The sequence below is a fragment of the Ranitomeya imitator genome, chromosome 4 (assembly GCF_032444005.1).
Source record: "Ranitomeya imitator isolate aRanImi1 chromosome 4, aRanImi1.pri, whole genome shotgun sequence".
NCBI lineage: Eukaryota > Metazoa > Chordata > Amphibia > Anura > Dendrobatidae > Ranitomeya > Ranitomeya imitator.
In genome coordinates, this window is record NC_091285.1 from 437,978,206 (window position 1) to 438,004,023 (window position 25,818).

Here is a 25,818-nt window from a genome sequence, read left to right on the forward strand (position 1 = left end):
CCTTTTCTCCGAGCCACTCATTGGGGGACACAGAACCATGGGTGTTATGCTGCTGTCACTAGGAGGCTGAGACTAAGTTGAGACAAAAAAGTTAGCTCCTCCTCTGCAGTATACACCCTTGTGCTGGCTTCCAGAGACTCAGTTGAGTGTAAAAGCAGTAGGAGATCAGTAACAACATCTTACATAATATTAGAGTACAACATATCAGAGTAAGTCAAGAACCAAAAAAGAAAAGAGCCATAAGGCTAACAGGGTGGGTGCTGTGTCCCCCAATGAGTGGCTAGGAGAAAAGTATTTTACGGTGAGTACACAAAAATCCCTATTTCTCCTTCGCTACATTGGGGGACACAGAACCATGGGACGTCCCAAAGCAGTCCCTCGGTGGGGAACAATACAACCAAATAACTCCGTGTACCAACTGACTATAAATGCGCAACGGCCGCCTGCAGAATACGTCTGCCAAGTGCTGCTTCCGCAGAAGATTGAGTGTGAACGTTGTAGTGCTCCGTGAAAGTATGCAGGCTGGACCATGTTGCGGCCTTGCAAACCTGCTCTGCCGACGCCTGGTGTCTGAATGGCCCAGGAAGCACCCACTGACCGAGTTGAGTGTGCCCTAATCCCCGCCGGGTTAGGTCTGCCCCTGACCCGAAAAGATTCTTGAATAGCTGATCGGATCCATCTGGATATCATGGCTTTAGAAGCGGCTAAACCCTTTTTGTGACCCTCCGGGAGCACAAAGAGGGAGTCCGATTTGCGGAAGGGGACAGTCCTAGAAATGTACCTCCTGAGGGACCTCACCACCTCCAAGGTGTGAAGGGCCTCTTCAACCCGATGTCTTGGCTGCGGGCAGAAGAAGGGAAGAACGATATCTTCATAAAAGGTGGAAGGATGAAACCACCTTGGGAAGAAAGGCTGGAGGTGGATGTAGGACTACCTTGTCCTGGTGGAAGAAAAGGAAGGGCGCCCGGCAGGACAGTGTGGCCAACTCTGAGACTCGCCTGATAGAGGTTATTGCCACAAGGAAGGCGACCTTCCAGGAGAGAACAATCAGCGAGACATCCTGCAGAAGTTCAAAAGAGGGCTCCTGAAGGACACCCAGGACCAAATTGAGATCCCAAGTCTCTAAGGGCATTCTATAGGGGGGTACGACGTGGGAAACCCCCTGAACAAAAGTCCTAACTTGCAAGTCAGTAGCAATCTTGCGTTGGAATACGGATAATGCCGAGATCCGACCCTTGAGAGAACTGAGCGCCAGACCCGGAATCCAAGCCGGACTGGAGAAATTCCAGAATGGAGGGAATTGAAAAAACAAGAGGACGTTCACACAGCCTGCACCAAGAGAAGAAGGCTTTCCAGGTGCGGTGATAGATGCGAGCGGAAGACGTCTTTCGAGCGCTTATCATAGTGGCAATGACTTGCTGGGAGAAACCAGCTTGAGTTAGGATCCAGGTTTCAACAGCCAAGCCGTTAAACGTAGGGCCTTGAGCTCTGGTGGTAGATCAGCCCTTGGTGAAGCAGATCTGGGCGGTCTGGTAACCGCCAGGGAACATCGGCTACGAGTTGAACGAGCTCCGCGTACCACACGCGACGAGGCCAATCCGGGGTGGCCAGACTAGAATCAAAGGAACCCCTTCCATCTTGATTTTTCGGATTACCTTCGGTAGTAAAAGAAGCGGAGGAAACACGTACGGGAAGTGGAACCGGTGCCATGAGGATATCAGCGCGTCCACTCCAATGGCCTGGGGATCCCGAGAACGTGCTATGAAGTTGGGAACTTTTGCGTTCAGTCTGGACGCCATCAGATCCACGTCCGGAGTCCCCCAGCGAAGGCAAATCTGCTGGAAGACCTCCGGATGGAGTTCCCACTCTCCCGAGGCAAGATCCTGACGGCTGAGAAAGTCCGCCGCCCAGTTTTCGACGCCTGGAATGTGCACTGCGGAAATGATGGAGCGGTTGTTCTCGGCCCAACGGAGAATGTGGGAGACCTCCTGCATCACCGCTCTGCTGCGGGTCCCCCCCTGATGGTTTATGTACGCCACAGCTGTGATGTCTGATTGAATCCGAATTGGGTGACCCACGAGGAGGAAGTGGAAACATCTCAGGGCAAATCTGATCGCTCGAATCTCCAAAATGTTTATCGGAAGTCTCGACTCCCGAATGGTCCAACACCCCTGGGCAGTGTGGTGGCGAAATACCGCTCTCCAACCGAGGAGGCTGGTGTTGGTAGTCACCACCAACCAGTGGGTTGGGAGAAAGGACCTCCCCTGGCTGAGGGAGGAGTCCAAAGTCCACCATTTGAGCGCTTGCCTGATCCGTGGGGGCAGAGGACATGGCCGATCGAGGAATAAGGGACTCCTGTTCCAGTTGTCCAGCAGAGCCTGTTGTAAGGGGCGGAGATACAGTTGAGCGAAGGGAACCGCTTCCATTGCAGCCACCATTTTTCCCAGGATCCTCATGGCAAATCGAATGTAATGAGGAACGGGACGACAAAGCGTCCGGGTTCCCTGCTGAAGCGCTTGGGCCTTGGACCGAGGAAGCAGGACCAGCCCCTTGGACGTGTCCAGGATCATGCCTAGGAAGGAGATCCGTCGGGCTGGAATGGGGGGGACTTGTCCAAGTTGATCAGCCAGCCCAGCCGTGAAAGGGTATCCAAGGTAATACGGACACTTGCTTCGCAGGCGTGATAGACGACCTCCTGATCAAAGGTCCGTCCTAAGTATGGCAACACGACCACTCCTCGGGAATGAAGAATGGCCATGACCGCCGCCATGACCTTTGTAAATACCCTGGGCGCAGTGGCAAGGCCGTGAATTGAAAATGGTCCTCCTGGATGGCAAAACGCAGGAACCTTTGATGTGGCGGGAAGACTGGGATATGGAGATAAGCATCTTTGATGTCTATTGATGCTACAAACTCTCCTCTCTCCAATGAGGAGATGACCGACCGGAAGGATTCCATTCTGAAGTGCCGGAGCTTTACATACTTGTTTAGGAGCTTTAAATCCAAAATAGGGCGCACCGTCCCATCCTTTTTTGAAAAGATGAAGAGGTTTGAGCAAAAACCTCTGAATCTCTCGTGTTCTGGAACCGGAACAATGACTCCGTTTCGGCAGAGAGATTCGATGGCGCGGTGAAGTGCGCGAGACTGAGCTCCTGAACTTGGGAGACGAGAGGGAAAAAACCGTGCCGGAGGGGAGACGGAGAAATCTATTTTGTAACCAGAAGACACCAGGTCTCTGACCCATTCGTCGTGGATGACGGAAAGCCAGACATGTTGAAAGAGAAGCAGGCGTCCGCCTACTCTGGTGGTGTCGACCGGAAAACTCCGAGTCATTGTGAAGGAAATCTGGAGGGCCTTGATCCCCTGGTTCTGGGTTGCCTAGGCTTACCTCACCAGGACTGATTCGGCCTGTATGAGGGCCGAGGGTCTCTCTCTGTACGTGGAGATCGTTCTGATCTGGACGAAGCCGTGGAGGAGGACCAGAATGGGCTATTGCGAAAGGGCCGAAAGCAAAACTGTTGCTGACGCTGAAAAGCAGTTTTAGGCCTGTGCTGCGGGAGGAATTTGCTTTTCCCTCCTGTAGCATCGGAAATAAGCTGGTCTAATTTTTCTCCAAACAGACGTCCGCTCTGAAAAGGCAGAGAAATCAGAGACTTTAGAGGAGGAATCCGCGTGCCACTCTCTAAGCCATAATGCTCTCCTAATGGTGACAGCGTTTGAGGCAGCAACTGCCGCACAGTCTGCTGCATCTAAAGACGCATACATCACATAGTCTCCAGCCATAGCGATTTGTTTGGCGAGATCTGCCGCCTCAGATGGAAGAGCCTGGTCCTGAATCGATTTTGCAAAGACATCTGCCCAGAAAACCATTGCTTTTGCGACCCATGCCGCCGCAAAGGAAGGGGATAAAGAGGAACCTGAGGCTTCATATACTGAGCGAGCCAGGGAATCTATCTGGTGTTCTGTGGGATTTTTAATTGAGGCTCCATCAGGTACAGATAAAAGCATTTTGGCAGCCAAACGCGATACCGGAGGATCTACTGTTGGAGGTTCCGTCCAATCTTTGACAAGATCTGCGGAAAAAGGATACTTCAATCCCAGGGCCTTTTTACCCGTAAAGCGCTTATCCGGTCCCTCCCTGTGTCGCCGGACTATATCTAAGAAATCCAGATGAGAGGCGAACACCCTATGGGATCGCTTGGTTCTTGTAAAAAATACTGCATGATCCGGAGTTGAATTAGGGTCATTATCAACCTTTAGCGCATGATTGACAGCTTTAATGAGGAAATCCACAGTCAATTGAAACTCCGGAGAATCCGGGTCCAAGGACGCCTCAGACTCATACTCAGTCATGATCGCTGCGAACCCCTGGAGAGGGTGAGCGAGAAGTAGAGCTACCAGAGGATGAATGGCGTGGTGAATGCTCAGGAGAGGTAGTGCGGATCCGTTTTTTGGATGACCGTACCTCCTTCAGGTGAGAGCGGCCCCTGCTGGCCGATGATTCCCCTGTAAGGGAGAGGTCTCTTAACCCAGGTAAACGAGTGCCCCGCTTCCCAGAGGGGTCATGAAGGGATTCAATCGCTTTGGCCAGCGAAGCCATGGATTATGGCAGTGACGCGGCCCACTCAGGGGGGCTAGATACACTGGGGTCGGTAGCGGTGGAGGGCTTCTGGGCACATTGGGCATCACAGGCTGGGCAAAGAGGAGAGCTTTGAGGCCGAGGGAGAGGAGCCTGGCAGCTGGTACACGCAGTGAAAAAGGTGGTATGAACCTTTTTAGCCCTTGACTGCGACATGATGTACCCCAATATAAGTAAAACACTGCTAGTGGAAGCTATGAGGGGTAAAGCTGCAGGGAAGTCTCCTTACCCAGGTCCTGTGTCCCGCAATCAGAAGAGGCGGCGCGCTGAGTAGGGGAGAAGACCGGCTTCCAGGGCTTGACACAGGCAGACTAAGGGCGGCCAGAACAGCGGTGCTGTGCAGGGAAGATCGCTGCCAAGATTTGGGGTGTAGTCTCGCATAGAGCGAGAAGTGCCAGGTCTGTGGGCGGAGCCGGTGGAATTATGCGATTGGTGGGCAGGGTCTATCGGACCGCCGAGAAAGAGCCACGGAGCCCTGCCGCTATGGAGCCCTCCTAAGCCTGCCGGAAAACTACCCCTCCCGGGTGGCACTTACCCAGATATGAAGGGGATGGCAGATGCCGCAGGTCAGAGCTGTGCCCGGGGTAGATAGGACGGTGCAGGGTTGGGGGAGCCTCCATCCACCATCCCCTTGAAAGGGGGGTGGAGAGGAACCATCCGCCTCTTTCCATCATCCGCTCTTTTCAGTGGTGATGCAGTGGGGGTTGCACGGACGCCACAATGTAGAGTGCCTCTGTCTGAACTTCCATGGGTCAGACCTGGTGGGCAGGGCGAGATGTCCGGCAATAGGCCTGGCTGCAGAAGAGAATGCGTGGAGGTGACACTCCAGTGCTCGTCTGTTAAGGAAGGGGGGGACAGATCGGTGCCCTTGAAGGGACCCGTCGCCCCTAGAATCAGCTCAGGCAGTGGCATCCCACGTCACAGGAGAGGATACTGAGAGGTAAAATTCCCGTACTCGCCTGTTGTAGGTTCAGGGAGATCGGAGCCTTGAAAGGTTCCGTCGCCCCTTTGTCCGGGTAGAAAGGTTAAATCCAAAAAGTAAAAGTTCTGGTCTGAATAGCAGACCCAGTGTGCCTCCTATGGACACTATGCTTGAACTGGGTCTCTCGAAGCCAGAATAAGGGTGTATACTGCAGGGGACGAGCAAACATTTTTGGATCAACATAGTGTCAGCCTCCTAGCGACAGCAGCAAAACACCCATGGTTTTGTGTCCCCCAATGTGGCGAAGGAGAAAAGGGAATTAAAATTACAACACTCAAACAATATTGTAGTGATATTAGCACTGATCAGCCATAGGATTGTGCACACGCTTTCACATATTCCTGAACAAACTGATGTTGCAAGGCGCATTATCCTACTGAAAGGGGCAGTCATTAAAGGGAATCTCATCACATCTGACTCATCTAAACTTAATATGGGCATACAGGCTGAAAAAAGCCCTCCCTGTATGTCTTATAGATGAGAAATAATCTTTTCTCACTTTCTATAATTGACCTCTTCCAGGCTCTGGGGAGGACACTGCCTGGAAGATAAGCTCTGGAGGCAGAGTTATTTTACATGAAGGGGGAATTACCAATGAGACAAGTAACTAACAGGAGAAATGAAAATGTATCTTCTTGCAAACACATTTTTTTGCTTCTCTCTGAGCTGTGCTGTATTGTAACAATATTGCAGCCTTGTCTGCCTGTGAGATGGAAGCTGAGAGGAACCTGCAGAGGTGTGTTATAAACCACGCACAGCTCTGCAGTAAGATCAGCCATCACACTGGACTCTCCTCACCATTCTATAGCCTGTATGCCTATATCAATAGTTTAGATAGGTCAAATGTGCTGACAGAATCGCTTTAAAAGAATGAGCGTAGGTATCTAATCCAATGTTTCTTAGAGTATCCACTTACTTTCTTGGCATCAATCCCATAGTAAATTTTGATGTGACCAAAATCTATGACCTAAAACAGGGGTGGGAAACCTCAAGCTGATGGCAGTTTACAGCCCTTTATGACCAGCAGCTATATTTTGATGGCCGCCAGCCCATTTATCTTTTTTCTCTGTGAGCATGCACACGCAGTGCTCACTACTGAACTCTGAGGCGTGTGCTATGAAAGATTACTTCCTGACACTAGTGCCAGGACATACTTTCTTCAGGGGGACTTAGCGAGGATTTTTTTTTTTACCATCCCCCCCCAAGGATGGTATAAAGAACCAAATGGCCCTTAGCAAGAAAAAAAAGATTCCGCACTCCTTACCTAAAAGAAAAGATTATTCATTAAAACCAGGCTTTTTAATCATCATGGTTCAGCTTCATGCTCCCTGTAAACACTTTCTACAGTGGACAGTGTCACCATTGGCACACTGATCAGTTTACAACTACACAACTTTTTCTCAGCTTGGTATTCTGATTCCTACAGTACATTTTTAGTGAGAATACAACCTGACAGGCTAGTCTTCACTTCTCATTAGTGATGAGCGAATATACTCGTTACTCGAGATTTCCAGAGCACGCTTTAGTTTTTCTTGCCGCAGCTGAATGATTTACATCTGTTAGCCAGCTTAAGTACATGTGGGGATTCCCTAGCAACCAGGCAACCCTCACATGTACTTATGCTGGCTAACAGATGTAAATCATTCAGCTGCGGCAAGAAAAACTAAATCTTCGAGCACTAAAAAATACTCGGAGAACCCCCGAGTGTGCTCGAGAAATAACGAGTATATTCGCTCATCCCTACTCCTGATGTGTATCATTGACCCTTTGTTGCTCACGATCCTGTTGCTGGTTCAACAGTTGACCTGGCTTGTACTAATTTTGTTAGCTACTAACTACTGCATACATGTTCACAAGTTCTTACGTTTTGTAGGTGCTCTCTGACCCAGTTCCTTAGCCATCATAATTTTGCCCTTGTTAAAGTCGCTTTAACCCGTTCACGACCTTGGACGTATAGGTACATCCAAGGTAGTGTCCCTGTCTTTGATGAGAGCTCTGCACAGACAGCTGATCTAATCAGCTGTCATGTGCCTCTAACAGCCACGGGTGGATCAGAAATCCACCTGCAGATGTAAACCAGTTAAATGCTGCTGTCAATCACTGACAGTGGCATTAAACATGAGCCGGCCGGAACCGTTTCAATTCACGCCCATCAGCGCCCCTGGCATGTGATGCCAATGGATTGGCATAACAGCAGGGGATATCTGCAGAAGACCCCCGTGCCTGTCAATGAGAATCTCCTATGAACTGTGATTTTTGCTACATATTATCACAGTGCTGAAGCACTGCTATGTGTAGCACAGTCTCATAAGGGGACTATTGAAGCCAGTAAAAAAACAAAAAAAAAAACAAAAACACAAAGTTCATATCATCCCCCCTTTACCCTATTAAAAATACAAAAAAAAGTTTGGCATTGCTGCGGTCAGAAATGTCCAATAAAAATATAAAATAATCAGATAAGTAAACTGCATATCAAGAAAAAAAATAAAAATATCGAAGTCGAACTTTGTAATTTTACAAGCAGAAGCCCTGCTAATGCAGCTGTGTGGGTTTTACAGGCAGGAGCACAGCTGCATTAGCAGGCTTCTGCTTGTAAAATTAGTTAACCCCTTCAGATGGATTTACATCGTGGGACGAGACTGATCATCGGAAGGTATGGGATATTGTTTTTCTATTTTACCTTTTTTATACAGAACGAGGGTCTTCAGGTGGATTACCAGCATAATAAAATATTACAAAAACCTGTGTATTTATTTCATTAAAATACTTTGGAATAATGTGTGTGTGTTTTTTAACCATTTCATACTATTGGATTAATAATGGATAGGTGTCATAATTGACGCCTCTCCATTATTAATCTGGCTTAATGTCACCTTACAATAGCAAGGTGACATTAACCCTTCATTACTCCAGATCCCACCGCTACACAGGAATGGGAAGAGAGTGGCCAAGTGCCAGAATAGGCGCATCTTCCAGATGTGCCTTTTCTGGGGTGGCTGGGGGCAGATGTTTTTAGCCGGGAGGGGGGTGGGGCAATAACCATGGACCCTCTCCAAGCTATTAATATCTGCCCTCAGTCACTGGCTTTACCACTCTGGCGGAGAAAATTGCGCGGGAGCTCACGCCAATTTTTTCCGCGATTTAACCCTTTAATTTAATAGCTAGAGCGCCCAAATTTTGCACATACACTAGTAAATGGAGAGGGGGCACCACTGAGAGAACGGGGATCCAACCTGGTCTATGCTATCATGAACTATAAAAAACACACAAGGAATAGACCGTATAAGGGGATCACCCGAGGCTATGGATTAGGTGTAAAAAATGCAAACTTTATTCATATAACATCAATGGGCACAGAAAAAACCCACATGGAGCACACAATTAAAAGCATTTAAAATTGGTCACACATGTGACCTAGAAACATGAACAAATGGCCCATAATGGAGCCCTCCCCCTTGATGCGATCACTCCCCAGACACAATACAATAGCTAGTTTTAATAAACACAGTATAAGATGTCTGCATGAACAGCACTCCTAAGTTGAGAGATAAAGTGTCACTGCTTTGAAAGTATATTTGTAACTGTAGTATACGGATACCTCACATAAGCAGGTCTAACCATATATCACCGTGGATCAAATATAAGCAGCAAAACTAATTGCAATAGCACAGGACATAAAGAATGGCATATGGGAATCCATAATGATGTATACTCACTAGATTGAATTACCTCCAGACCACAAATATAACAAACAGGTGTATTCAGAGAGTATAGAGTTAAATGTAATGCTGGATCAGACATATACAGGTTCCACTAGTCTAGTTCCACGTGGTATAGAGACCATCATGCTAAAATACAAAGGCCCCCATGATAAGGGGTATGAGAGAACCTGCTAGAGAGTGAAGACCCAGGTAACCAAATTTTGCACATACACACTACTAACATTAGTATTGTGGAATATGCAAAAAAAAAGGGATATGAGATGGTTTACTGTATGTAAACCTTGTCTCATAACATGTCGGGTTTAGGAAGGAGATAGCAAAAGCCGGTAATTGAATTACCGGCTTTTAAGCTATTTAGCGCTGTATGAAATATATATATATATATATATATATATATATATATATATATATATATATATATATATATAAACCGTTAAAAATTGGAACAGCACAATGCTCACCGGTGGGTGCCTGGCCTCCTGGGCAGAATGGTCCACTCATCCGCCCACATAAATACAAAAATCAGCAAATGAAGGCAGCACTCCAAATCCTCATGCAGGTAAAAATGTGACTTTTATTGAACCTACATCTCTGTGCGACGTTTCGCCTCACACTGAGCCTTTTTCAAGCTTGAAAAAGGCTCAGTGTGAGCCGAAACGTCGCACAGAGATGTGGGTTCAATAAAAGTCACATTTTTACCTGCATGAGGATTTGGAGTGCTGCCTTCATTTGCTGATATATATATATATATGTGTCTCGCTGACATATATTCAGTGTGATTTTACTGTACACCGCGCTGAATTGCCGGCTTTTCTATAGAACACCGCTGCGTATTTCTCGCAAGTCACACTGTTGGTCCGTGTGTAATCCGTATTTTTCTGGCCCCCATAGACTTTCATTGGCGTATTTTTTGCGCAATACGGTGACAAACGCATCATGCTGCGTTTTTCTACGGCCGTAGAAGACCGTATAAATACGGATCAGTAAAATACGGCTGATAGGAGCTGGGGCATAGAGAAGCATTGTACCGTATGCAATCCGTATTTTCTGCACCTCCCATATGTCCGTAAAACACGCTAGTGTGAGGCCGGCCTGACATTGTAAGCCCTTAGATGCAACAGTCTTTATTGACCACAGGATCCAATCGGACAGTTGAAATGCAGGATGCCAATGAGTTGTTATGGCGGTGGGGTAGATGAGGCATACAAAGTTTAAAGCACCACTGTTTTTTTTGTTTTTTTTTTGTTTCACCGCCGGAGTGGAATCACTAATGAATACGAAAATAATTACCATCCGCAGTCTTCTGCTCTTCCCGGCAATGCTACAGTTCTGTTCCCCGATCAAGTGACAACAGCTAACGACTGGACAAGCTCTCAACGCAAGTCTACTTGTTCTGGCTTTCATACGTAAACAATAGAGTGATCTGGCAGGTAATAACTAAAAAAAAGATGTCTAGAGCGGCGCCAAGAATAAAAGACGGCGGCTGGTAAGTATTTTACTGTGGGCAGGGAACATGCATTCGTGATACCACTACAGCGGTTAAATAAAAATGTCAGAGTACCGGTTTAAACGTGCACTATTGTGCAAAAGTTTTAGGCATGTGTGGAAAAATGCTGCAGCGTAAGAATGCTTTCAAAGTGTTAATATTTTTCTAAATTAAGAAAATGCAAGGTGAATGAACAGAAGAGAAATCTAAAAAATAATTAAAACAAAAACAAACAAACAAACAATATTTGATGTGATCACCTTTTGTCTTCAAAAACACCATCGATTCTCTTATGTACACAGGCAAAGTCACAAGATAGATACACTGCAACAGCAAGATCTCTCCCAGGCAAAGATTTCAGACATTGCTGTTTTCAAGCTCATCTGAAGAAGCACCAAGTAATAGGCAATAATGAGCACTATAGATGTAGTGGTTGGCCAAGATAAAAAGATGAAAGTAATGATTACTCCCCTTTGAAATTGGAAGATGTTCAATAGTGCCATCAGCTCCGAACTGGCAGTAACCAGTGGTACCCAGCTACACGCATCTACCATTTAGATAAGTCAGTCTAGAAGTGGCCTTCAGGGAAGAATTATGGCTAAAATCCTTCTGACACGGAAACAAGGACATATCAGCAAATGAGTTGGGAATTTTGTCAGAATTAATGTTTTGCTCATTGCTGAGAAATACTTGCAGATACTTAGCCATTACACAATACCATCATGGATGCATCAGATTGGCTCTAAATTTTATTCTGCAAGAGGACAACAACTCCAAACATACAGCCATTAAGTAAAATCTTGAGAGTAAAGAATAAATACACCCACGAGTACTAAGAGAACTAAGTAATGTAATAGATAAACCATTATTTCTTATTTTTAGGGACTCTATAGCGACAGGGTCTGTTCCGCAGGATTGGCGCATAGCAAATGTGGTGCCAATATTCAAAAAGGGCTCTAAAAGTGAACCTGGAAATTATAGGCCAGTAAGTCTAACCTCTATTGTTGGTAAAATATTTGAAGGGTTTCTGAGGGATGTTATTCTGGATTATCTCAATGAGAATAACTGTTTAACTCCATATCAGCATGGGTTTATGAAAAATCGCTCCTGTCAAACCAATCTAATCAGTTTTTATGAAGAGTTAAGCTATAGGCTGGACCACGGTGAGTCATTGGACGTGGTATATCTCGATTTTTCCAAAGCGTTTGATACCGTGCCGCACAAGAGGTTGGTACACAAAATGAGAATGCTTGGTCTGGGGGAAAATGTGTGTAAATGGGCTAGTAACTGGCTTAGTGATAGAAAGCAGAGGGTGGTTATAAATGGTATAGTCTCTAACTGGGTCGCTGTGACCAGTGGGGTACCGCAGGGGTCAGTATTGGGACCTGTTCTCTTCAACATATTCATTAATGATCTGGTAGAAGGTTTACACAGTAAAATATCGATATTTGCAGATGATACAAAACTATGTAAAGCAATTAATACAAGAGAAGATAGTATTCTGCTACAGATGGATCTGGATAAGTTGGAAACTTGGGCTGAAAGGTGGCAGATGAGGTTTAACAATGATAAATGTAAGGTTATACACATGGGAAGAAGGAATCAATATCACCATTACACACTGAATGGGAAATCACTGGGTAAATCTGACAGGGAGAAGGACTTGGGGATCCTAGTTAATGATAAACTTACCTGGAGCAGCCAGTGCCAGGCAGCAGCTGCCAAGGCAAACAGGATCATGGGGTGCATTAAAAGAGGTCTGGATACACATGATGAGAGCATTATACTGCCTCTGTACAAATCCCTAGTTAGACCGCACATGGAGTACTGTGACCAGTTTTGGGCACCGGTGCTCAGGAAGGATATAATGGAACTAGAGAGAGTACAAAGGAGGGCAACAAAATTAATAAAGGGGATGGGAGAACTACAATACCCAGATAGATTAGCGAAATTAGGATTATTTAGTCTAGAAAAAAGACGACTGAGGGGCGATCTAATAACCATGTATAAGTATATAAGGGGACAATACAAATATCTCGCTGAGGATCTGTTTATACCAAGGAAGGTGACGGGCACAAGGGGGCATTCTTTGCGTCTGGAGGAGAGAAGGTTTTTCCACCAACATAGAAGAGGATTCTTTACTGTTAGGGCAGTGAGAATCTGGAATTGCTTGCCTGAGGAGGTGGTGATGGCGAACTCAGTCAAGGAGTTCAAGAGAGGCCTGGATGTCTTCCTGGAGCAGAACAATATTGTATCATACAATTAGGTTCTGTAGAAGGACGTAGATCTGGGGATTTAATATGATGGAATATAGGCTGAACTGGATGGACAAATGTCTTTTTTCGGCCTTACTAACTATGTTACTATGTTACTATGTTAAAGAGTGCTGCAATTAATGGTATGGCTGCCACAGCTGTCTGGGATTACTTGAAGAGGGAGACGTATTAGAGCAAACCTATTTCGAGAGAAGATCTGTGAAGATCTGGACTTTGAGGAAATGTCGGAGGAGCCCCGACTCTGCACGAAAATACGCCGCCGCCCCACAGCACAGAGCCCTGACGCTGCACGAAGAGGAGCCGCCGCCCCACAACACAGCACCCACGCGGCACAAAGAGGAGCAGCCGCCGCCGCTCTCCAGCACAGAGACCCCACACTGCAGCTACAATGAGGTAATGGGGGATACTCCACTCACACTTTCCTGTGAGACGCCCCCTCTTCGTCATCGGGACCACTCCCCCCCCACCCACCTTATACACATTGGTCTGCACCCGGCGTATAAGACGACTCCCGACTTTTAAGAAGATTTTCAGGGGTTAAAAAGTCGTCTTATACGCCGGAAAATACAGTATATATATTATATATGTGTCTATATATATGTAAAGAAAAAAACGGAACAGCATCCAAAAATACCTCAACTTTGTGCAGAGCTCTCCCAACCAGCAGTCCAAAAGCCTCCAATGATAGTAACAAAAAAAGAAAAGCAGCATAAAACAAAATAGAAAAAAAGTGGACTTTATTGCCTGAACGGCGTGGCAACGTTTCGGATACAAAATGCTAGAAAAAGGATTTTGTATCCGAAACGTTGCCACGCCGTTCAGGCAATAAAGTCCACTTTTTTTCTGTTTTGTTTTATGCTGCTTTTCTTTTTTTGTTACTATATATATATATATATATATATATATATATATATATATATATATATATATATATATATATATATATATATATATATATATATATATATATATATGTAATTAATATTAATATTATATTATATATTAATATATTATATTAATATTATTAATATTACTTGTACTCTCTCATCTCCTTTTAATTGTGCCCTTTGGAATCCACGGTCTGTATGTAACAAGCTTCCTTTCGTACACAATTACTTTCTGAACAACTCTCTAAATCTATTGGCCCTCACTGAAACCTGGATCCAGGATTCTGACACGGTCTCCCCTGCTGCCATTTTCCATGGCGGCCTACAATTCTCCCATTCCCCGAGACCCACAAACAGACCTGGTGGTGGAGTCGGCAAACTCCTTTCCCCACAATGCACCTTCCAGGTCATCCCACCAACTCCATCACTCTCATTCCCTTCTTTTGAGGTCCACAGCATCAGGCTCTTCCGTCCCCTCTCCCTCAGAGTAGCGGTCGTATACCGGCGCCCAGGCTCACCCACCCACTTCCTGGACCATTTCTCTGCCTGGCTGCCGCACTTCATGTCCTCAGAACTCCCAACCCTTATCCTGGGAGACATCAACATCCCCATAAACAGCCCCACTTCTACATACCAGCTTCTATTACTAACCACTTCGCTCGGCCTCTCACAGCTCTCAAGCTCTTAGACATACAAGGACGGTAACACCCTTGACCTGGTCTTTGTCCGGCTGTGTTCAATCTCCTACCTAAATAACTCACTGCTTCCCCTCTCTGACCACAACATTCTCTCCTTCATGCTCACAAATCCTCGCTCACCCCAGCACCCTCCTACCTACCATTCAGTCAGAAATCTACAAGCCATTAACCCTCATACACTTTCAGAATCCTTACACTCACTGTCCCCAATCTCCTTTTTCCTTTCCTGATCTGGCGGTACATCACTACAATGACACTCTTAGAAGCATCCTAGACCAAGTAGCTTCCCTCACCCTCGCACACCAGAAGACTTCATCCACTTCAAATTTATGTTAAAAACCTATAACTCTGCCCTTCACATCGCCAAACTGACCTACTTTACCACCCTGATCTCCTCACTATCCTACAACCCCCAAGAAACTTTTTGACACCTTTCACTCCCTCTTCAGGCCAAAAGCACAAGCCCCCATCACAGACATTTGTGCTGATGACCTGGCCTCCCATTTTATAGAGAAAATAGACAATATCCATCAGGAAATCTGCTCCCAATCACCAAGTTCAGTGACTTTCATCCCTCCCTGCATCTCCCCTGGCTCACTCTCCACATTTGTTCCCATCACAGAAGAAGAAGTCTCCAAGCTCCTCTCTTCTTCTCGTCTGACTACATGCTCTACCGACCCCATTCCCTCTCATCTCCTCCAGTCTCTCTCTCCTCAGGCACTTTCCCGTCCTCCTTCAAACACTCTATCATTACTCCGTTACTAAAGAAACCCACCCTCGACCCATCCTGCACAAACAACTACAGACCGGTCTCCAATCTCCCCTTCATCTCTAAACTCTTGGAGTGCCTAGTCTACTCCTGCCTTACCCGTTACCTCTCCATTCACTCCCTCCTAGACCCTTCACAGTCCAGCTTCCGCCCCTTCACTCGACAGAAACTGCACTCAAAGTGACCAACGACCTCCTGACAGCAAAATGTAACGGTGACCACTCTCTGCTCTTTCTTCTCGATCTTTCTGCAGCTTTTGACACGGTTGACCACCCTCTCTTACTCTCTAGGCTCCAGTCACTTGGCATTAAGGACACTGCTCCCTCCTGGTTCTCCTCCTATCTTTCTGACCGCTCCTTCAGTGTTCTGTTCTCTGGCTCCACTTCATCTCCTCTTCCTCTCACTGTCGGGGTACCCCAGGGCTCAGTCCTTTGCCCCTTCTCTTCTCCCTCTACACGGCCCCAATTGGACAAACCATCAGCAGATTTGGCTTTCAGTACCATCTTTATGCCGACGACACACAACTATACACGTCATCCCCTGACCTTACCCCCGCTGTACTACAGAACGCCACTGACTGTGTTTGCAGTCTCTAACATCATGTCCGCTCTCTATCTGAAACTCAACCTCTCCAAAACTGAAATTTCTTCTGCTCCCGTCATCTACTAACCTGTTATGAAAGGCAATTCAGTACTACAATGGACATAGCGGTCAGAGCACATACAGTGATCTGACAATAACCCAAAATCATAGAACGAGCTCTGAGACGTGGGAACTCTGCAGACCGCAATCCCTAATCCTCTCCAAACAACACTAGAGGCAGCCGTGGATTGCGCCTAACTCTGCCTATGCAACTCGGCACAGCCTGAGAAACTAACTAGCCTGAAGATAGAAAATAAGCCTACCTTGCCTCAGAGAAATACCCCAAAGGAAAAGGCAGCCCCCCACATATAATGACTGTGAGTTAAGATGAAAAGACAAACGTAGAGATGAAATAGATTCAGCAAAGTGAGGCCCGACTTTCTTAACAGATCGAGGATAGAAAAGGTAACTTTGCGGTCTACACAAAACCCTAAAGAAAACCACGCAAAGGGGGCAAAAAGACCCTCCGTACCGAACTAACGGCACGGAGGTACACCCTTTGCGTCCCAGAGCTTCCAGCAACAAATTAGACAAGCTGGACAGAAAAAAATAGCAAACAAATAGCAAAGAAGAACTTAGCTATGCAGAGCAGCAGGCCACAGGAATGATCCAGGGAAAAGCAAGTCCAACACTGGAACATTGACAGGAAGCCAGGATCAAAGCATTAGGTGGAGTTAAGTAGAGAAGCACCTAACGACCTCACCAGATCACCTGAGGGAGGAAACTCAGAAGCCGCAGTACCACTTCCCTCCACCAACAGAAGCTCACAGAGAGAATCAGCCGAAGTACCACTTGTGACCACAGGAGGGAGCTCTGCCACAGAATTCACAACACTAACCTCCCTAAATCTGACATTTCCCTCTCCGTGGGTGGCACCATAATAACACTCCGGCAGCAGGCGCGCTGTCTGGGTGTTATGTTTGACTCCAATTTCTCCTTCACCTCCCATATACAATCTCTTGCCCGCTCGTGCCGCTTACACCTAAAGAACATCTCTAGAATCCGCCCTTTTCTCACCATAGAAACAACAAAAACCCTCACTGTCGCTCTGATCCACTCCCGCCTGGACTACTGCAACGCTCTATTAATTGGCCTCCCCCTCACTCGACTTTTCCCTCTCCAGTCTATCCTTAATGCAGCAGCCAGGGTCGTCTATCTAGCTAATCGTTACTCAAACGCGTCCGCTCTTTGCCAGTCATTACACTGGCTGCCCATGCATTACAGGATACAATTCAAAGTACTTGTTCTCACACACAAAGCTCTTCAGTGCGGCACCACCTTACATCTCCTTCCTCATTTCTGTCTATCGGCCTAACCGACCTCTGCGCTCTGCAAATGATTTTCGACTAACATCTGCACTAATCCGTACCTCCCACTCCCGACTACAAGACTTCTCCCGTGCTGCGCCAATCCTCTGGAATGCTCTACCACAAGAAATTAGGACCATCCACAATTTGCATAGTTTTAGGCGCTCACTCAAAACACATTTGTTCAGAGCGGCCTATCATGTTCCCTAATCAGTTATTTTGTTTGTGTGTAGTCCATTCACTACTTCCATCTATCCCCCACTTTCTGAAGATGGCTGGACCATCATTGTAAATACACACCTGTACTTTGTATCTCCCCACCTCATTGTAGATTGTAAGCTCTCACGAGCAGGGTCGTCTTGTGTTGCTTTAATTATTGTATTGTTAACATTGTTACTTATGACTGTTGTGATTGAAGCTGTTAAACTGTAAAGCGCTGCGGAATATGTTGGCGCTATATAAAGATTATTATTATTTATATATATACACACACACACACACATACATACATGTATATACATACAGTGGGGCAAAAAAGTATTTAGTCAGTCAGCAATAGTGCAAGTTCCACCACTTAAAAAGATGAGAGGCGTCTGTAATTTACATCATAGGTAGACCTCAACTATGGGAGACAAACTGAGAAAAAAAAATCCAGAAAATCACATTGTCTGTTTTTTTAACATTTTATTTGCATATTATGGTGGAAAATAAGTATTTGGTCAGAAACAAAATTTCATCTCAATACTTTGTAAAATATCCTTTGTTGGCAATGACAGAGGTCAAATGTTTTCTGTAAGTCTTCACAAGGTTGCCACACACTGTTGTTGGTATGTTGGCCCATTCCTCCATGCAGATCTCCCCTAGAGCAGTGATGTTTTTGGCTTTTCGCTTGGCAACACGGACTTTCAACTCCCTCCAAAGGTTTTCTATAGGGTTGAGATCCGGAGACTGGCTAGGCCACTCCAGGACCTTGAAATGCTTCTTACGAAGCCACTCCTTCGTTGCCCTGGCGGTGTGCTTTGGATCATTGTCATGTTGAAAGACCCAGCCACGTTTCATCTTCAATGCCCTTGCTGATGGAAGGAGGTTTGCACTCAAAATCTCACGATAAATGGCCCCATTCATTCTTTCATGTACCCGGATCAGTCGTCCTGGCCCCTTTGCAGAGAAACAGCCCCAAAGCATGATGTTTCCACCACTATGCTTCACAGTAGGTATGGTGTTTGATGGATGCAACTCAGTATTCTTTTTCCTCCAAACACGACAAGTTGTGTTTCTACCAAACAGTTCCAGTTTGGTTTCATCAGACCATAGGACATTCTACCAAAACTCCTCTGGATCATCCAAATGCTCTCTAGCAAACTTCAGACGGGCCTGGACATGTACTGGCTTAAGCAGTGAGACACGTCTGGCACTGCAGGATCTGAGTCCATGGTGACATAGTGTGTTACTTATGGTAGGCCTTGTTACATTGGTCCCAGCTCTCTGCAGTTCATTCACTAGGTCCCCCCGCGTGGTTCTGGGATTTTTGCGCACCGTTCTTGTGATCATTCTGACCCCACGGGGTGGGATTTTGCGTGGAGCCCCAGATCGAGGGATATTATCAGTGGTCTTGTATATCTTCCATTTTCTAATTATTGCTCCCACTGTTGATTTCTTCACTCCAAGCTGGTTGGCTATTGCAGATTCAGTCTTCCCAGCCTTGTGCAGGGCTACAATTTTGTTTCTGGTGTCCTTTGACAGCTCTTTGGTCTTCACCATAGTGGAGTTTGGAGTCAGACTGTTTGAGGGTGTGCACAGGTGTCTTTTTATACTGATAACAAGATTAAACAGGTGCCATTACTACAGGTAATGAGTGGAGGAAAGAGGAGACTCTTAAAGAAGAAGTTACAGGTCTGTGAGAGCCAGAAATCTTGATTGTTTGTTTCTGACCAAATACTTATTTTCCACCATAATATGCAAAAAAAATGATAAAAAAACAGACAATGTGATTTTCTGGATTGTTTTTTCTCAGTTTGTCTCCCATAGTTGAGGTCTACCTATGATGTAAATTACAGACGCCTCTCATCTTTTTAAGTGGTGGAACTTGCACTATTGCTGACTGACTAAATACTTTTTTGCCCCACTGTATATGTACATAAATAAATATATACATAAATACATACAGTACAGACCAAAAGTTTGGACACACCTCATTTAAAGATTTTTCTGTATTTTCATGACTATGAAAATTGTACATTCACACTGAAGGCATCAAGACTATGAATTAGCAGTCATCAAAGCAAAAGGTGGCTACTTTGAAGAACCTAGAATATAAGACATATTTTCAGTTGTTTCACTCTTTTTTGTTAAGTATATAATTCCACATGTGTTAATTCATAGTTTTGATGCCTTCAGTGTGAATGTACAATTTTCATAGTCATGAAAATACAGAAAAATCTTTAAATGAGAGGGTGTGTCCAAACTTTTGGTCTGTAAAGTATGTATACAAATTTGAACAACCCCCACTTTTCTTATCTATTAACAGAAAAAACAGTGGCAAATACAATTTGGTCAACATGGTAAACTACAGCTATTCCTTCGAAATACAAGTCCTCAAAACAAATCCATTAACGAAGCACACAAGTTGACACGCAATAAAGCAATCCATCACAGAACTAGGTTGACCTAAAAATAGTTAGGGAAGAAAAAAAGAAAACTGTTTGCAGATGGAAGAGGTTAATATTATTTGTAAAGTTCTTGCATTTTGAGAATTAATGCGATGAAATCATAGACCATCAGTGTTCCCTTCTTAACGATCCATCACATATCTAATCATCATTTTGAGTGAAGCTTTGCAGGTTTGGTAAGAGAGTTAAAATGAGAATACTTACTCCTTTTATAAGCCCAGTGCGAATTTCTGGTCCCTTGGTGTCTAATGCGACAGCCACTGGCCTATACAAAATGGGGTTAGAAGCAAAGCTCTCTGTGGCCGCGCGAACGTTTGTGATGGTGTCTGCGTGGTACTAGGAAAAAAATAAATAAAACTGTAATTTAATATTTACTTCTTAAGTAAAGGCATTTAGTAGACATGCATATTATACATGGATAGTTGAGAACAGAAAGCTTTTGTGGACACATTAACATGGAATTAGATAAAGACACCAGCTGCCTCTGTGCACACGGCATAGCAGAACACCCAACCCTTACACTGCTGCCAAGTGTTCTGCAGGAAAAAATAGAGAGGGTATGTTAAACATTTAAAGGGGTTGTCTGGTTTAAAAAATAAATAAATAAAAATCAATAAAGTCTGCAGACTTATGAACCCCTCCACCTCCCCCAGCGCACGCACTGCTGCAGGGATTCACCGGTTTCAGACCCGGGAATGGAGAGTGTATGTATGTTGTAATGTCCATGATCAGTAAATGACAACGAGATGTATATATAAAAAAAATATATATATGGTCATGCACAAATACTTGGACTCCTGCAAAGATAAAGTTCAGTGCCAAAGAAGCAGATAAGCCTGTAAAAGGAAGAGGCGCAGAACTACAAAATTACAAAGCCTTTATCATAATTATTACATAAAATTAATTAAAAGGCAGGTAGGCCAATCTGCTCGATAGCGAGCCTAGAAACGTGGCACCACAGCCTGACAGGAAAAATGATTATAATATTGGCAGCAGGCAGAGTATGTCATATGATAACTGAGCAACACATGAAGATATGATATCCCAATCCAAGTGTATAGGCAAAACAATACTGATTAAGTGCATAGTGCATACAATGTCTATATAAGGAGGACACCTCTGAGTGTTGCCAATACATTACAGTGCAAACAGCTATGCTGCAAGTTTTAAACCATAATTTACTTGTAAAGCAGTGATGATGCCACATCCCCAACGCGCGTTTCGGCAGCGTGCCTTTGTCGGGGGGAGCGGCCTTGCTCCATACACTTGTATTGAGCCAAGCCTGCACCCCGACCAGTGATGGAATGGGTGCGTCCGACTAGAGGATGCAGCCTCGCTCTATGCTAGTGTATGGAGAGCAAGGCCTTGCCCACTGGCTGGGGGTATGTATGACTCATACATACCCCCATTCCTGGGTCTGTGCGTGAACTGGGAGATTCATAAGTTTGCAGTCACAGAGTCCAGACAACCACTTTAATATTAAAGGAAAAAAATAAAAATAGCTAGTCTCACTTATCCCCTCCCAAATATTCTATTTTCATCGCAAACAGCTGCACAGAGCAGACTGAATTACGCCTGTGACCTTCTCCTACTGTAGTGGAGACATGCACGAGCCTAACCTCATGTGTTCCATGGGAAAAGTTCAGACGAGCGACGTTCATTCCAGATTTGATCATCTCTTTAAGTATGTCCACTGAGCGAGAAGCTGGGCCTAAAAAGGAACCAAAAAAAAGCTAAGCGCAGAAGAAACGTTTGAGCTACAATTCTCAGTCGTTTCATATTGTAAATTTAAGACTCAAACACGGCCATCTTCAGAAGGTCGTGCACATTCTAGAAAATAAACAACATCTTCACCACTTAAGATAAGCAAGTTAAAAAATAAAAAACAACAACAAGCAATGCCATCTGAAGTGATCCCAGTAACTTACCAATGGTGCAGATAATGCCAGTATTTCGTGCCACAATGGGCTCAGAGTCAATGTCCAGTCGGCACATGTGCTCCAGGAAGGTGTCTGCCATTGCGGCATGCAGCTGTTGGGTCTGGATGAAGGCACTGCCGGCCTCAGATGCGTGGGATTTTGACATGGTGACCTGCACAAAGAAAATAGATAAGGATGGTCACCCGCAGAACAGATCAGCAATCTATGCAGTGCGGCAACAGAGAGAGGAGAATGGGTAGATGACAAAACATGGCCTCATTCACACGGAATGAAATCACAAAGCTGAAATATGGGTCATGTACATGTCAATATCATGTTCCACTGGGTGCCAAATGGTTTCAGATTTTTCCATTAGACCCAAGCTGTTCCTGAGAACCTGCACATATTAGGTATCCACACAATCTGTCGATTGACTTCTCCAGATTTTTTGGTGTGGGAAAAAGAAAATAAAAAATTAATATCCTGCTGGACGACAACCATGCAGCCTGCCATCTAGATGTAGCAGAGATAGATCCATCATGGGACAAATTGATCATCATCTTCTCTGCGTAAAGGTGAGGAATATTGTTGTTTATTTTAATTCTTTTGCAGGAGACAATGGCGTCTGTGGAATGGGCGAGGTCGTAAGTATGGTTTCATTAAGATTTATTAAAGGAGTCTTTGTCATTCTTTCAATTAAAGGACTTTATTCTGAGTGTGTTTTATATAACATGACTATGGGTTTTGTAATGGGGGCGGCTGTCTGCATAGCCTTTACCGGTTATTAATTATATGGGGACACCATGTGATTTTTTTTTTTTTTTTCGGATTGCATTTGTCCAATTTCATCGCAAGTGGGAATGATCCCTTTAATAGAAAGTGGTAGTCTTAACCAGACCACCAATATTCATCGGACACTACACTAACACCTGTGTTTTTATTTTGTTACTATGGGTGTGTTATTTTTAAATAAATTTAAAGGGAACCTGTCATTAGATTTATGCAGCGTGAACCACGGGTAGCATGAATTAGAGCCTGGCTGCACAATTGCAGCCTGGTAGATTTTACTCTGAAACGCCGAGTCGCTGCAGAGAAAACAGTTTGAAAGGCCGGCCAAGGACTATAGTGAGAGACCTGACAAGTCTCAGGCGGTTCTTCCATGGGTACATAAGCTAGACTTATCAATCGACTGAACGGGAAGAAGCCGGCTGAAAGCCACATCAGACTTGTCATGGTTCAGGAACCATCAATCTAGTAAGGTCACCTTTAATAAAATTAGGCAAAATTTTCTTTAGCACATTAACTCCACTTCTTGTGCGAGATGAAATATCTGTTGCAGTTACTTTTATATAATTAATCATTGAGAGGAATTTGATAAGCGAGCTCAGCACCTTACACACACCTGCCACAAGAGTTATATTGGTAGAATATTCATCTTTCAGTTGTTATTCAAGCGAGTCCAACCAACAGAGCCTCCATCGTTAACAAGAAGGAAAATACCACGGCAGTCAATGCCTACCAGACAGTGCCACTCCTGACTATTGGCTATATCTGGTATTGCAGATCAGTCCAGCTCAAGAAGTTGTGCCTTAAAGGAAATCTGTCACCAGGTTTTTGCCACCTAATCTGAAAGTGACAATGTAGAGACAAAGCCAGTTTCCTTAGGTGGATCACTTACCAGGCTACTTGCTGTAGTTTTGATAAAATCACTGTTGTATCAAAAGATCAGTAGAGGACTAGTAAACCCGCTGCCATGTATTCATAACTATTAACATATATTGCCCTAAACTCACTTTTTTTTAGTATAATTAAACTATGGCTCCTTCATTGTCCCTACAAGTTCAAAAAAGAAGGAAGATGTCCTATAAAAAGAGTGGTCCGATTGCTTATGTTAATGTATTGTTTTCTAGTTTCTTGAAGGCAAAGGGTGTGGCTGTCCCTGCTAGGCCTTGACACATCTAAAGCCAGATTACACATGAATAGTGAGGTATCTACTATATAATTGTCTAAGGGTCACTTCCGTCTGTCTGTCCTTATGTCACGGTTATTCATTCGCTGATTGGTCTCGCCAGCTGCCTGTCATGGCTACCGCGACCAATCAGCGACGGGCACAGTCTGGAAGAAAATGGCAGCTCCATACTCCCCACAGTCAGTGCCTGTCGCCCGCATACTCCCCACAGTGTCCTCGGCGCTCCGCTCCATGCTTCCCGCAGTCACTGTCCCCGGCGCCCGCTCCATACTCCCCTCGGGTCACCGCTAACACAGGGTTAATGCCGGCGGTAACAGACCGCGTTATGCCGTGGTTAACGCACTCCGTTACCGCCGCTAATAACCCTGTGTGTCCCCAACCTTTTACTATTGATGCTGCCTATGCGGCATCAATAGTAAAAAAAAAGTAATGTTAAAAATAGTAAAAAAACAAAAAACCTGCTTCACCCTCCATTGTCTGCTCGCGCCTGCCGCCATCTTCCTTTTCCAGCGATGCATAGCGAAATTACCCAGAAGACCTAGCGGTCTCGCTAAGTCATCTAGGTAATTTCGCAATGCATCCTGGAAAAAGAAGATGGCGGCAGCCGCGCGCCCATTGACACAGCGCCGTTGGATCCCAGGAGGCAGAGAGACGGGACGCTGAGGAGCAGCGACAAGAATGGTGAGTATGTTAAACTACAAGGGGCCCTCGGATCGTTAGGTGAGTATGTTTATTTTTTATTTTTTAACCTGTGACATACGTGACTGGGTAATATACTACGTAGCTGGGCAATATACTACGTGGCTCTGTGCTGTATAATACGTAACTGGGCAATATACTACGTCACAGGGCAATAAACTACGTGGCTCTGTGCTGTATACTACGTAACTGGGCAATATACTACGTGGCTGGGCAATATACTACGTGGCTGGGCAATATACTACGTAGCTCTGTGCTGTATACTACGTAACTAGGCAATATACTACGTGGCTGGGCAAGATACTACGTGGCTGGGCAATATATTACGTCACTGGGCAATATACTACGTCACTGGGCAATATACTACATCACTGGGCAATATACTAAATGGCTCTGTGCTGTATACTACGTCGCTGTGCAATATACTACGTGGCTCTGTGCTGTATACTACGTGGCTCTGTGCTGTACACTACGTGGCTGGGCAATATACTACGTCACTGGGCAATATATTACGTGGCTGGGCAATATACTACGTGGCTGGGCTATATACTACGTGGCTGGGCTATATACTACGTGGCTGGGCAATATACTACGTGGCTGGGCTATATACTACGTGGCTGGGCTATATACTATGTCGCTGGGCAATATACTACGTGGGCTGGGCAATATACTACATGACTGGGCAATATATTACGTGTGCTGGGCAATATACTATGTCGCTGGGCAATATACTACGTGGACATGCATATTCTAGAATACCCGATGCGTTAGAATCGGGCCACCATCTAGTATTACATAAGCACATGCGGTAATTTAAATGCTAGTGTGGTGCAAGCGTGCAATCAATAGTATCCCTGTAGGACTTCAGATATAAATAAGTGCAGTTACTGGTGTAATATATGTCAGAACCTGTCTAAAAACATAATGCATGCATTGACAATTGAGACGGGCTCTATGCAATTAATATTCAATGGCCTGTGTTATTAGGGTGCCAACCTCCGAAGCCTAGGTAAGTGTTAAGTTCAGCGAAAAGTGGGACAGATTGCAACCCACTATGCTATGGTGGTTTCTGTAAATTTGGGCAAAGTTTGACGTACTGAACTGTATAATGATATCTTAATAATGTAATTTCCTGATATTTTTCTGTAAGCTTA

General features: G+C 45.0%; 1 protein-coding gene across 4 annotated transcripts in view; it reads right to left on the bottom strand.

Moving 5' to 3' along the window:
* Positions 1–25,818, bottom strand: part of PKM (pyruvate kinase M1/2) — a 55,764-nt gene that overhangs the window by 23,959 nt on the left and 5,987 nt on the right. For all 4 annotated transcript variants that reach the window (XM_069765614.1, XM_069765617.1, XM_069765615.1 and 1 more), the window contains exons 2-4: positions 22,006–22,168; positions 21,697–21,788; positions 20,282–20,413 (exon numbers count right to left, since the gene is read on the bottom strand). In XM_069765614.1, coding sequence (XP_069621715.1) covers positions 20,282–20,413; positions 21,697–21,788; positions 22,006–22,162 — 381 coding nt within the window. In that variant the 5' untranslated portion in view covers positions 22,163–22,168. The remainder of the gene's footprint in view (positions 1–20,281; positions 20,414–21,696; positions 21,789–22,005; positions 22,169–25,818) is intronic.